This window comes from Melanotaenia boesemani, chromosome 5 (genome assembly GCF_017639745.1).
Source record: "Melanotaenia boesemani isolate fMelBoe1 chromosome 5, fMelBoe1.pri, whole genome shotgun sequence".
Taxonomy (NCBI): Eukaryota; Metazoa; Chordata; class Actinopteri; order Atheriniformes; family Melanotaeniidae; genus Melanotaenia; species Melanotaenia boesemani.
In genome coordinates, this window is record NC_055686.1 from 16,151,887 (window position 1) to 16,166,557 (window position 14,671).

The following is a 14,671-nucleotide window of genomic DNA, read 5'->3' on the forward strand; positions in this document are numbered from 1 at the left end:
CAGAGACTGAGGGAAAACCTTCATCTTTCTCTTTGTGCCCAGGTTTCTCACACTAAAATTATAAAGGTACAATCTTATTCTTATATCTTAATCTTATTTTAAGTTCACTATAATATTATTTCAAGACTTAGTAAAGATGATATATTTTAAGTCCTAATACATGCAACCTTAAAATAAAAATATGTGCTTTCTTTTTTAGATGACTACATTGAAATTGGATCAGTTTATCACATAAAACACCATTAAAAAATCTTGTTGGCCTTAAATTGCATTAGCAATCATCTCTACGAATAATAAAAATTCTCTTCAATGTACTTTTGTTGATAAGCCTTCCTAAGGATTTATATGCTAAATCAAAATCGTAACTATAAATTTTAATACATCTCTCATATTAAATTATATTAACTGGATTGTGATTGGCTTACCAATCGCAGTTTTGCATTTTGATTGGACAGGGGATTTGCGGGATGGTTGCTCCTATTGGACATAGTAACAGCGGCTCTCAGCACTGATTGGCTGAGCTTTCGGATCGCAGAGGCCGGCAAAGTGTCGAACTGAAGAAGATCCAGGCACACGAAGAGGAAGTACTTTTTAAAATGGACATATAGCAGTAAACCAAGCTTCAACTTGCTGCAGCTCAACGAGCGGACACGGTGAGCAGTTTTCCTCCCCGTTTGCTGTCGCGTCCAGTGAAGCGAAGCTTATTTGTTTACAAACGGCATCGCTGCTCGCACGGACGGTGAACGTTATTTGTTAATCCGTGAACAGCAGTACAGTAGGAAGGTCCGTCTGAAAGATGCTGCAGTGTTTCTCTGGTCCGTTTAACGACACTCAAACGCGGATCTTTTTTGTTTTCTACAAATCGCCAAATTTGCATAGTAAAACAGCCAGCAAACAAGTTTTTTCTTCTTCTTTTACTGTAAATATGATGAGCAGGCAGTTGTTTCTTCGCTATGTGCGGACTCAATTGTTAGCTAGTGTTACACTTGACTTCACTGTGGTTTTTTTGGTCGCTAATTTTAAAAGAAAACGCGATAACGAACGACATTTGTTCTTTGCAGTAATAATGAGTGAATTATATGCTGAATTTAACTGTTTTCAGGGTTGATTTGATTCTTTAACGTAAATAGCACCATCACTCTTACCGTTTACCATATTACACTATGACATCACGATGTTAACAGTGGTCAAGCTAGCCAGTTTGCAATTAGACTTCCGGTTTTCAAACAAAATAAATATATTTTAATTTTGTCGTAAAGTTAAACTTTTTTGTGTTTATTTTCCTTACAGTATTAAAATCATTTTTAAAACTTTTTATTTATTTATTATTATTTATATTATTATGTGTGTGTGTGTGTGTGTATGTATATATATATAATATATATATCTTTTTTTTATTTTATTTATTTTATTTTGCATGGTTTATTCATTCAGTGTATGCATCACTTGGCAAGTTTTACTTAATCCAATGAACAACTTAATCACTTACACATTAAGGCGTTCAATTAACCATTTGTTTTCAGCCTACCATGCCCGCCCAACCCCCTGTCAGGGAATTGGAGGAAGAGATGGAGGCAAAAGGAGAGTCGCAGCTCCCTGAGGCCAATGGAGAGGTAGAGGAACCCAAGGAGAATGAAAGAACAGGGGGTAGGGGAGGAGAGGAAACTATGGAGGAAAGTATGGAGGAGAGGGAGAGTGACTTGGAAGAGAGTGAAGAAGAAGAAGAGGAGGAGGAAGAAGAGGAAAGTTCAGGTGAAAATCAAACTCTTCTGCTAACCTGTTTTGCCAGTTGTATAAAAGCACACAGTGATGGACAAATATACAATTTATCCCCTTTTTGTTTCTATATACGTCCTCTGTGAAGAGATGGATGATGAAGACTGTGAAAGGAGAAGAGGGGAATGTCTAGATGAGATGATGGATCTGGAAAAACAATTTCAGGAACTAAAAGAGAAGTAATTCAAACCACAGGATAGAGGGATCATTCTCAGACCCTTGTATTAACATCTGTCATAGTTTTAAAGTCTTGTCAGTCAGCTGAAGGTGAAGGAAAGGCTGATCTCACCTTGTGATTGCAGGTTGTTTCGGGAGCGGCTGAACCAGGTAAAAGTGAAGCTGGATGAAGTGCTGACAGGAAATGCTGGAGAATACAGAGAACCACTCGCTGCGCTACAAAATAACATGCAGATACGAACACAAGTGGCTGGTAAGACTAATAGTAATGAGAAAACGGAGACAGATGGGTCGAATTTAATGTCAAAGTCCTTTATTGTCTAAAAGTTATTGCGTGTTTTATGTTTTTGGCAGCATAGGTTTGTGTCTGACAGATTTTGATGAAAATTTCAGAAATGGATTAAGGGACAACTGATTAGATTTCATATGGATCAACAACTGGATGCAAGTTTTTTTTTTTTGGTTTTTTTTTTATGATTCACGCTCTCTGAGTGCTTCCAGTTTGGTTTTTAAAATGTAACATCGAATGCTGTATAACAGTGTGTTTTGCTGATCAAAGCAATGTTACTTCATAAAATTATGTGGGGAAAAAACATTCAGCCGTTTTAGAAATTGTTTTCTATGAGGTTAATTTAAACATAGCATTTGCACTTTGTAACCATTACGATTTGAATAGATAAATCATTTAAAAAAAATTGATTAGTCATATGGAAACATCTGCATAGGTGTAGATTTATCACATCTTCAAACCCAAAATGTTAAAATTAAACATTCCTGCTGTGATTTTAACCTTCTCAGAGAATGACAAAGCTGCAAGAATTATATTAAATCAATGCTAGTCCATCCAGCACTGACCAATTCAGCAAATTCAGCTGTCAAATAGACTCCATAATAGAGCTTTTTGCCCACATTAACAGTGGAAGGTTTGTTTGTTTGCTTGTTTGTTTTTGTTTTCAAAGAAAAGGCATGGCGGTGGAAGAGTGATGCTTTGCTGCTTGCAATCACTGATTCAACTGTGACTTCTGCATCATATTGAGAAGGGCTTGAAGATATTATGTGGTCATTTGGCTTATAGTTTGATTTATAAGTAATACTCAGAGAGTAGAAAATTAAACAAGGAAGGGCTCAGAGAAGAGAAGAAAGGTTATAGACTGAAGTGAACTTTCAGATTTGAATCCATTTTAAATGGGGGATTCAAAAGCTTTTAGCAAGAAAACGCAAACATCTAGCAACTTAAGGAATTTAGCATGTTATCAAAAACACCTACAAGATGTTTGCTGGCGTGGACCGTAGTAGTTTCTGGGCCCAAGTGTGTACAAATCAGTAACACATGTTCTGTTTGTGTCATATATGACATCGTAGGAGCCATAAATATTATTTTGGGGTAATGATCACTGGGTTGATGGTTTGTTTTATTTGGTTGTTGTGGTAATGTGGAGCATGGGTCACATGGATGTAGTCAGCTTGTCAAGTCAGTCACGCAGGGTTTTTGCTAAAGAAAGGAGAGCTGGGAAGCTGACGGCATGTTAAACAATAGAACAAACCCATCCTCTGCTACTCTAGCGACTGTGGAAGTCACTACATAAACGCTTCTTGTTTTCGTAAACAAAAACAAACAAAACATAGATGAGTTTGTCTTTGACATCCTTCTGCTGTCTCGGTGTCTTTCTGCAGGAGTCTACAGAGAGCTGTGTCTGCAGGTGATCAAACACAAGCATGAATGTGAAATACAAGGAGCAAGGCAGCATTTGGAGGTAAAGCTCATGCTGAATACTAGTGGCTGATGAACAGAATGAATTCTCTCTAGTAAACAATGTCTGTTTTTCCCTTTAAGACTACTGCTGTTGTTTTAGATAAATAAAAGCATATATATAACTGTACTGCATCCCTGTCAATAGAGTACTTTAAATGTCAAACACTGGATCAAAACCCAGCTACTTAACACTCTGCATGTAAATGTGTGTGTTGCAGAGTGAGCGGACGTTGCTGTTTGATGCCATGAAGACAGAGCTTCTGGAAAAGATAAGGAGGCTGGAGGAGGACAGACAAAACATAGACCTCACCTCAGGTAAAAGTCGCTCATAAAGGTGTTGTTATACTAACAAGTTTATGTACATTTACTCATATTCCTGTTTTATGATTCCCTTAACCAGAAAAGGTTAATATTTAAAGTATTAATCATTTTAAGCTATGTGGGGAATACTAATCTAATTCATAATACCTGCACTATGACACCCTAACACAGTTTTTGCTGTATTTCCTGCCCTGATGCTGCGTTTAGTTCAAGTAGGAATTCTTAACTTTTGACTGGGAAAAAATCAAAACAAAGTACAAAGTAGTTATGAAGACATTTTAGCTGATTACTGTCTCTGGTCTCTAGAAGCTAAATTTTCACTTCCCAGTGGTAAAGGCAATTTTTTTTATAAGGAAACCCAGTGCTGGTGCAACAAATCCAGCATAAGTTCCAGTCAGTGTAAAACAGGATGGATCCAAGGCACAAAAACCCAAAGAACACTTTCAGGGTGCGGGAGGAACCCAAGTAATGCTTCATATTTTAAAGGAATATGGATATAATTCAGGCATTGCAGTGGTGTAGAGGAATGTAATCTGGCCATGTCATTAATTGGACTATTTAAATCATGAACAACATAATTTAAATATTGTCTTATACAGAATAAAGTTGGAAAATCGTGTATGTAACCCACTGACTTGGAAAAATCCTCAGTTTTTAATAAAAGTACAAATGAAATTGTCCTTTTTTTAATGTTCAGCTTTAACTATTGGAACTTAAAAGTATATATGCATCTGCACAATGATGAGTGATGCTATAATTCAACATACAAATGTTAAATAAGACTTTTTCCCAATATAAACAGTTGGATGGGACCAGAGGGATGTATAGAAACACACTGAACGTTTGAGATCTCCAACTACTACTGACTTTTTATTTTTCTTTCCCTCTTCTCCAGAGTGGAGTGATGAGATAAGAGGCAAGAAATGGAAAAAAAAGAACCTGCTGGGTCGCTCAGACAGAAAGAAGAAAGTAGCGCTTGTTTCAGGTACAATGCAGTGTCATACTGTGGCATTGTTATTTGTTGGGATTGAATAACACTGTGTGTGTGTGTGTTACAGGGCCTTTCATCGTCTACATGTTAAGAGACATCGACATCCTTGAAGACTGGACTGCCATCAAGAAGGTAATAAATCATAAGTTATGAGTTTTCATGCAAAATCAGGCAAACAAGAGTCACCATGTCATTTCAGACTTTATTAGCCTATTTTTTAGTTACTTGCTGGAGGTATTTAAACCTTTCACGTGTGTTTTTTTTTCAGGCAAAAGCAGCACTGACTCCACTAAAGAAGAAAGTGGAAAGTAAGTCTACTTCCGTCGTGCATATACAGTTATATAAGCAGAGCCCGCTGCGAAAGCTTTGTCTAACTTGTCTCCTTGATGTCTTTCAGAGCGGTGATGATGGGAGGATCTGGGTAGCAGATACTTTAGACACTCACATTTCCAGCTATTTCCACTGACACTTCAGGTTTTATCTCTCTGACTGAAACACAGCAGAACAGACTGAGATGTTTTGGTTTTCCTGTTTTGTATTTTCTTTGTGCCGGCTTCCCCACTGCTTCCGTGTTATCTATTGCTATTTAAAATGCATTCTTAATAATATGAAAACCATGTATTTATAGAGTGATTTTTTTAATGCTGATTAAAATTTTAATCTTTTGTGACATAAACCTTTTGTCCCTTATTTTGTGACACAACATGTAAATGAGTGACATCACACAGGTTAACTGTAAGTCTGCTGTGATCAAACTACAACCCAAAGTTGGACTCCAAAAACCAAAAAAGCACATTATCTGTGTGTTCTCACAAAGCATTGTTGGTCATAAGTTCTCTTATTTGTTTACAAGTATCCCAATGAGTATGCTTGTTATAAAACAACATGTGGCACAAGATGATAGCAAGAAGAGGTGGACGATTTATTCAGCAGCCTTTTAACCCCTAATAAAGATTTTCACCGGTGAGATGTGTGAAATGGCAACAGAATGAGACAAATGCGTGATTAGAAAGTGTTTATTTTTACATGAGGAGAGGGATCAAAATCATGTGCGTATTTACATTTATGTAGCAGCAAAAGCCAAGAAGAACCAGGAAGTAGAGGATGATCATAAAGTGCTTTTTTGTGTCTTTCTCTCATTTTAACTCTGACATAAATTACATGTAACATTGCTTTCTCTCAGGCCTCTGAGTGACTAACTTGTCTTAATTCATCTACGTTTTTTTTTTTTTACCTTGTTTATTTGCTTTTAACTCCCTCCTCTCTGCCCTCATACTTTCCAGAAATCAATCCCTTTTCTAAACTTGTGTCTTACATGCTTATCAGTTCATTTAATTGGGATGCTGCATCCCAGTTCATGACATCTGTATCCTCCCTCATCTTCACATCCTCACAGGTGCTTACTGAGTTTACGCGCCTGCCTCTCCCTGGCTTCGAAGGCTGCTTTGGTATCCAGGAGCTCATCCAGCTGCCGGCGGATTCGGGCCATTTCGAGCTGGGTGGCCTCACACTGCTCCCTCAGGGATGCTGACTCCTCCCTCAGCTGCGCGGCGGCCATGGAGAGCTGCTCGCTGCGCTCCCGACACTGCAGCTGCATCCTCTTGGCGTCAGTCAGGAGGGACTCCACGCTCACAGTCACTGAATCGCACTGGTCACTAGACATATCCTAGGCAGAGATGGATGTCGAAGGTCATTTAAACAGGCAGACTATGGAAATGTAAATGTCTTTATGACTTGGCTTTCATTTAGCAGTCAACTACAGCTCTCCTGCCAAAATAGTAGATGAAATGAATCAATAGCTGGCTGTGATAAGTCCAGCACAGATCAACAGGTTTAAAACAGAACATTTGATCTGTGGTGAGTGAAGAAGCTTAAAGAGGCTTATCATGGCTTATCTCAGTGCCTCGTGTCCACTACTCTACATGTTTCTGTTTATCCTTGATCTGCTGGTCTCTTTTTCTAATGCTTTATTTATTATTATTATTATTATTATTAACCATTCATATGTCTATTTATAACTGGGTAGATATAGCTTATTTTCTAACCAGAAGTTGAAGAGTAACAACAGCATGTGAGGAAGTCTCACCATTGACTTCAAAGTCAAGCTGACCTCGAGCCTTGTGGTCTTTTTCTGAGACTCGTGTTTCAGGCCGTCCTCGCTGTTCTCCAGAGTGCTCGTCCTCTTCCCTTCGAAGTCTTTCACAGATTTCCACTGTATCAAAAATGTTAAGAATAACTCCAGGGATGAATCCTTGAGTTTAGATGTGGGCTGTTACTAATCAACCTACAGCACCAATGAAGAGCTGTTTATTTAAAATACTAATATATTCCTTTATTTCTCTGTGTTCTCCGTCCTGATCTGTGTCCCTCTTTCAAGTCAAGTCCCTCCTTTCTTGCTCCTTCCTGTGCGCATTATGTTCTACCACTGGCTCAAGTGAGGTCAGGTAATCCACAGAGATAAGACAGTTAGAGGAAGGAGACATGTTGTAATAAAGGGTGTAAGCTCTCCCAGTCTATTTTGATCTGCCAGGTTCCAGATAAGGAACTGATTGGGCATTGATAATTGCAGCCATTTAAAAAAAAAAAAAAGCTGGGTTGAACACTCATATCTGAAATTGTTGAGTTTTTTAAAAGAATATGAGGATAATTGTAATAAAGAAGGAGATTTCAAAGATAAAAATCACAGATCGGGTTTTTTTTTTCAGTTAAAATATGTTAATCCAGCTCATATCACTACTGCTCGTAACTTAAACTAACATGATGGAGAATAAAACTTGTACTTTTCTTTGTAAATAAAAACCTTAACGTTAAAAAAAAGGACACAACTTTATTAGATTGAAGATTTATTGCAAAATAGCATAATAAAGACACTGTCAAAGTATGTATCATACATGTATAATGTATAATCTCAACATAGGCATGTAAAGAAATACAAAAGCAGTTTAAGTTTAAAATGTGTTTTTTTTTTTTGGCCAGCAGAGGGAGACACTGTCCAACATTTCTATAATTCCAGCTTCTCTGACAAACTTAAGCAAGAGATAAATTTTTGTCATCCTGTTTCCACTCTGATTTTCTGTTTTAAACCACACAAATGTGTCTGTTAGCATAAATTCAAACCAGGAAGTTCACATCTTTTACTTTTATTCTTTCTGCTAATGTGCGATACACAAAAGTAATGAGCACCACTGATAAATATACAGTAGGTTTTTCAGGGAAAATGGCCAGGAGATGTGTTTCCTGAGCAGAGAGTTAAATCACAGGAGTTTTTCTTTTAAACAAAATTAAAATACAAAAAAAAAAAAAAATGGTTTCAGTGGCCAGAGGTGAAACCATATAGCAGCCGTTTAATCCGGGCTATTATTGGCACTTCTGGTTCAACCAGATGTTGTGTGGGATAGATGAAGCCCAAAGGGTTCTTGCATGTGTTGTTTTAGCCAAAAGCCCAAAGAAAATGCAGATTTGGATCCTGTCTGGTCTTTGCAAGTGTGGGCATAAAACAAATCTACAGAAGTTGGCCGCGTTTGGGCCAAACTATTTTTGCTATCTGTCTTTTCAGGAGGAGTAAATGAATGTGACTTTGACCTGCAGAGGCTTGATGAAGACATTCAATAATAATGTTCGTGATTATGCAAATGTTTCATGTAGAAAAGATTCACATCATAAAACAACACGTGAACACAGTTAAAATAAAAAAATTGCCTGCAATAAACTTTTCCAAGTGTTGGTTGTGTAAGCAAACTGCTAGCTAAAATAATTTGTGAATGGACAAGCACAAACATCTGGATGTGTGTATCCAGCTGTTTGTGTTTAGATGTGGAAAACTAGTAACTGGCAATGTCAATGGTTCAACCCTCGGATCATAGAGTTAATCTGGTTCAGATAAGCCTTTTGAGCTGGACAGTTGTTTATCTAAGTAGCATAGCATGTGGGACGAGGTGGCCGAGTGGTTAAGGCGATGGACTGCTAATCCATTGTGCTCTGCACGCGTGGGTTCGAATCCCATCCTCGTCGGAGGTTAACACTTATGTTGTTACAGTTATGTCTCAGGCTCCTCACACTTTATGTGTTACCTCTAACATGTGCCATCATCACTGGGACACCTCAATATAAACGTGTACAATACAAATGCATTTACCATCTTCCAGTACTGCCATATATTAATTTCCTGGTAACATGTGTTTTTATGACTCCAGTTCTCACTGTGGCCTCGCAGGACGGTTGAAAAACGGCTCCGTCTCTGCAGCCGTCACCCCCGGATCACCGAAAAGCCCTCCAGCTGGCCCAGCGAACCCTCCTGCAATCACCTTGGACCCTGAGCTCTGACGCTTCTGAATGATCACCAAAACCCCAATTATGAGCCAAAAGAAGAAGTTGATCCACACGGCTGTCTGAGAGGGGGTCAGGGAGGAAAAGATGTATGAAAGATGACCTCTTTTGTTCTTATACATGAGCATCACTGGCAAGACATTGCACCTTTCTGACTACTGTAGTTGCATTTGTTGAGCTAATTCTTATAATTAGATCTGTGCAAACATTATTTAAAGGAATAATGTATGGTTTACTGCTCAAGCATCTTCTTGTCTGTAACTGTTGTTCATTTGCTTTGTCAGGAATATAGCATGAGTTAATTTCGCTGGGAACTGTCAAAAGGATTATTATTCCTGTGTGGTGACATACTGACCTCAGCTTTGTGTAGGTTGCTGTAGAACCTCTCTCCTTGATATGGACTGGCCCATGTTTTAGTCTGAGCTTCTTCACATCTTAAGAGACAAAGAAGACATTATAAAGATGAAACAAATCAGACTGTGTTTTAACTCATCTTTAAGTCAAACAAATGATAATTAAGCTTCCACAGTACTGTTTTGCTTTCTGCTTCGACCCCAAATTCATACTGCCAATACTTGGTGAATTAATGATTTATTTTAAACTTGCTTTGTATAAAATGTAATTCAAAAGGCAAAAGCAGTGACATTTTTATCCATAGATTTTACTGAAAAGCACACAACGACAACATTTAAATGATTAAATAAATATTTATGCAGGCAACATGTAAAAAGTTGGGACCAAGAACAAAAGTTTTGACATTTTAAAAATGAATAGCTGACAATGAAATTAACAAGTCAGACTGTTAAAGAGCACCCCAAAGAAGCAGAGTCCCTTAGAGGTAAAAAGAGGAGATGTTCCCCTTCAGGAGATGAATAAAGCTTATCTTATCTTATTGTCACTGAGAAAGTATTCCTTTATCTACAGATTATAATATGAACAAAAAGCTACAACGCTGAAGGCTTTAGGAAGCAATGCATTCAAAATGAACAACGAAATCACTGCACAGGCTCCAGGAACATCTAAATAATAAAAAAATCATCATTAGCTTAACCTCAAATGCCAGTTAAGCATTAATGATACAAATTAGAAACGTGAACGTAGCTAGAAATTTCTATGCGCTTCATTTAATTCATTTAATAGACTGAAGTGATATGAAAAACTTGATGATAGTTTTGGAAAATGAAAACTTTAATGTGTTCATGTAAATCCTGGGTGCTGCAGCTTCTGAAAGGCATCAGCGGCTTACATGTGGAGCAGAAAACACAGGCTTCAGACCAACATGCTGCATCCAGATGGAAAAGCTTTGCTTATTTCAGCAAGAGAATCCCAAACCGAACTCTCCATGCTAGTCCATGCTAAACTGCCCTGCCTGCAGCCCAGATTTGTCATCCACTAAAAACGTCTCAATCAGAAAGTAGAACAAATTAGACCCTGAAAACCTTTATTAAGCAGGAATGGGAAAATGTTTCTTCGGTGTTTTTTAAAGAAGAAGTGATGGAAACGTCCCAACTTTTGTTGTTGCAGTGCTCTTTTTAAACATATTGTTTTACTTAGCACAGTGATTATAACATTTTTTCAAGGAAACGCTTGTCTTAAAAGAGGGCAACAACAATCATGTGACACATGTAACATGATTACAGGCGAAAAGAAAAAGAAAAAAGAATCTGATGGCATGCATCTACTGCCATTAACCAAAGGAAAGCACAAACAGCACAACATTAGAGGTAGAAAAGAACTTTGTGCTAGAAAAAAGTAGAAATGAGAAGACCAGCAAACCTCTGTAGGTCTCAAATGTTCAGTGTAAAAGCTTTCAGTTTAATGTTGTCTGTGACGGACACGTTGCATGTCTGAGAAGACGGTAAAACTGTGTCTCTGTAATACCTGGTGATGTTGTGAACATTTTCCAGGACCGAGTCGCAGAGCGAGTCTCGCCCGATCTTTAACATGCAGCCGGTGATGAGCAGGAAGAACAGGAAGATGCCACACAGGATTATGATCAGGTTCATCCACATGAGCTCCCTGTGGGGATGGAGGAAACAGAAAGAGTGTGAAAACAAAAGTGAGCATGTGAAGGAAAAGAGAAAGAGATATCAAACTACAGGATTTGTTTATTCTAACCCACACTATGACCTATTTTCTTTTCTAAAGGTCACACCTTTACAAAAACACACGCTATTTTCCACTTAAAATACCTAGTAACCCTTTACAGTAAGTGTGCAAGTCAGACGTTTGAGTAAGCCTTAGATAATGCATGAATTAATGTGGGATATATTACGAAATTCTGTTTATCATCAGTACTGTGGATTTATGTGGTTGCTTTACACCTTCTAGATCATCAGTTATGAGTGCCAATTCACTGTTAATAAATGAATAGATATGCGACTAAATTAGCTGGTTTTCAGGGAAAACAGTGTCAAATTTTGACTTTTTTGGGAGACATAAGTCTGGCTTTAGTCTGTCAAGAAAATTGAATTGTTGGTTCAGAAGTAATCTTTTATGTGTTTTATCAAGGCTGTTTCACCTTTTTAGCAGGCCTTTGGTACATCGTCTGTACTGTTTTTTTTTCATACAAAAAAAACAAACACAAATAAAACATAAAAGTTCAGTTGTGATGTAAGAATATTTAAAAACTTTATATTTTGATATAACAGACATGGCGCATCATACAGGGGATTGATGGACGGAATGTAATTAAATATTTCTGTGAAAACCAGCTAATTTAATTGCATTAAATCTTCATTAATAGTGTATTTGTTAGAGATTTCATAAGTGTACCATAGTTGTATCCTTGTTGTAAAGTGTTATCACCTAGTTTATGTTATTTACAATTCAAAAGTGAGCCATATAACATGTTGAGTCCCAGTTTAACTGTTAACAAGCTGTTTAAAAGTATCTTATACTGAGTGTGGCTGACAGACAAGCCATTTTTCTGTTACTTTGTGTACCTTTATTCATGTGCTGTGGGATTGATGGTTGTCAACTGCAGGCTAGGCAAGGACAGTAAAATGATGACAGGATGTGAAGCTATAAGAAAATATTTATCACCTTGTCGTGTTCCTCTCAATGCAGAGAGTGTATGCCCAGTACAGAGACAGAGAGAAACACACCACTGCCACCATGATTGATATGGCCGACACAAAATAACAGAGAGAAGCGGAGCTGTACTGCGGGACGCCGATGGTGTTTGCCGTTGCACTGTAGTTGACGTGTCCGTACAGCATGCACAGACCGTGAAAGTCACCCTAAGAGGGAGAAAAAAAATGCAGCGGTTAAATTTATGGATGAGTTCAAGGTTATTAAGTTACCATTCAACAGATAAAAACAGAGGAAGCTGACTGAGAGCCCATAAAACTGCTGTACTTAAACTTTTGTGAGGAGGAAAAAACCGGCACGAGGCGCATCTGGGTCACAAGACTCGTTGTTTACTCGTGCGCGCGCACGGTTTTCCTCATCGATTAATAAGAGAAAGTCTAGATGTTCAAGTTTACAGCGACTTTAGCCAACTTTTAAAATAAGGGTCGCTTTGTTTTCTCTCTCTCTCTCTCTCTCTCTCTCTCTCTCTCTCTCTCTCTCACACACACACACACACACACACTGTTTTCGTTTGAAGTTCTACTGTGTTCAACTCTGTTAATAAGAATTTCTTCTCAGCTGCTAAAGAAATGGAGGTGATTTTAGTGGCTCTCGCGTTAAGAATGAAATCGCGTAAAAAGTGAAAGCGCGTGTCTTTTTTAAACTCCTCGCGCACTGCAATTGAGTGAATTAAGTGTATATCCCCAGAAAAATGTGCGACCGCATTTAACCAATTAGGCTATTTGGGGTATGAAGAAAAGCGTATGGAAATTAGCTATTTGCGATTATATTGTCATACGTTATAATTAAAAATGTAAACGAAGAATAAAATAGTTTCGTTTTAGTCTTTGGAGAACTTTCTTTCATGCCCTGGGAAAGTTAATCAACCCGGAAGAGAGCAGAGATAACAATACAGATTATGTTTAATAAATAGTTAAATGGGCGCAAAATAAAGTTACCTGTACGATGGTGACGGACGCGGCGGTGACGATCCCACACACGAAACAGCTGGTGTACAGACCCAGCTCCAACAGCAGCAGCTTCTCCAACGCCATCATCCAGCGGCCCGGTTCCCGTCTGTAAAGAAACCAGCGTCAAAGCAGCCACATTAAGGTGTGAAAACTTCCGGCTAGTCCTTTCAAAATAGAGTTGAAGGAATTGTTTTTCCTTCTCCATGTTATTAACCAGGTTAATAAAATTTTAGACACTTAAAAATGTCTTTTGCAAGCGTATCTTAACCAAAGGCTGACAACAGCCCACTCATTAGTTATTATACACAACAGTCCCGACATAATATGCGCAATAACATACCTGGCCAAATATAAAAGTCATTACCTGGATTTAACTAAACAAATAGTTAACAGTTTCCAATGCAGGAATTAACATATTTGAGGTAGAATAGCTTTTCATTCTGTCAGCAAATCTGAAAACAACATCCTGTAATCAAACAATGCTACTCTGATCTGGGAGGATAAATAACTGCTCTTAATAATAGATGGAAATTTCCATCCATCCATCCATCCATCCATCCATCCATCCATCCATCCATCCATCCATCCATCCATCCATCCATCCATATTTATTCAGGGTTGGGTCGTGGGGGCAGAGCCCGGGAGAGATGGAAATTCCAATTAAAAGAAAAAAAGTATTTCCAATAGCTTTCCCTCCAGCCACACTACTTCATTGGTTCGCCACTATCTTTCCTGTATTTAGTAATGGTTGAACAGGTCTTAGCGTAGCTTTAAAAATCAACTGTAAAACTCAAATAAATCCTCAATCTATGCACATTTTAGAAAGACAACTAAATGGATTGGGATTTAACAGCTGTGTAGCCTCAAGAAAACGACTTATCAGCAAGGCTATTTGAAAACAGGTTTCAGAAGTTGTCCTGGTGAGTCCAGATTTTTCCTTTATCAAACAGGTGGGAGCGTCAGGGTAAGCAGGGCAGCAGATGAAGTGCTGAACCCATCAAACCTACTGTACAAGCCTATGGAGATAGACTTATAATCTTGGGTGGTAAAGCCTTGGTTCAGTAAAAATTTGTGCTCCAAAATTGGAATCAGATCAGTTGACTGCACAAATATAGTAAACAAGCAGGTATTTCCATCAAGAGCATTTAGAACGCATATTTCTAGATAGAAATGACAGGATTCAATGAGTTGATCAAGGACACTAGTTTCATACATGGACTGGTGACCACAGTCACCACATTGGTCACCACAGAATCCTGACCTTAATCCCATTGAGAATCTTTA

At 38.1% G+C, this 14,671-nt stretch overlaps 2 protein-coding genes and 1 non-coding gene across 3 annotated transcripts; 2 read left to right on the forward strand and 1 right to left on the reverse strand.

The window, feature by feature from the left end:
- Nucleotides 1-527: 527 nt before the first annotated feature.
- On the forward strand, nucleotides 528-5,694 carry brms1 (BRMS1 transcriptional repressor and anoikis regulator). The gene is made up of 10 exons (XM_041986013.1): nucleotides 528-653; nucleotides 1,524-1,752; nucleotides 1,865-1,955; nucleotides 2,079-2,206; nucleotides 3,628-3,707; nucleotides 3,925-4,021; nucleotides 4,923-5,012; nucleotides 5,086-5,150; nucleotides 5,287-5,326; nucleotides 5,416-5,694. Exons 2-10 carry the CDS (start codon nucleotides 1,530-1,532, stop codon nucleotides 5,421-5,423), a joined length of 822 nt encoding a protein of 273 aa, XP_041841947.1. The 5' UTR covers nucleotides 528-653; nucleotides 1,524-1,529; the 3' UTR covers nucleotides 5,424-5,694.
- Nucleotides 5,695-7,848: 2,154 nt separating this feature from the next.
- Nucleotides 7,849-13,503, reverse strand: tmem179ba (transmembrane protein 179Ba). Its single transcript, XM_041986636.1, has 5 exons — nucleotides 13,376-13,503; nucleotides 12,390-12,586; nucleotides 11,226-11,363; nucleotides 9,700-9,778; nucleotides 7,849-9,406 (listed from the first exon to the last, which is right to left on the reverse strand). Exons 1-5 carry the CDS (start codon nucleotides 13,472-13,474, stop codon nucleotides 9,215-9,217), a joined length of 705 nt encoding a protein of 234 aa, XP_041842570.1. The 5' UTR covers nucleotides 13,475-13,503; the 3' UTR covers nucleotides 7,849-9,214.
- On the forward strand, nucleotides 8,948-9,029 carry trnas-gcu. Its single transcript has one exon. It is a non-coding gene; the product is annotated as a tRNA-Ser (tRNA).
- Nucleotides 13,504-14,671: the final 1,168 nt, after the last annotated feature.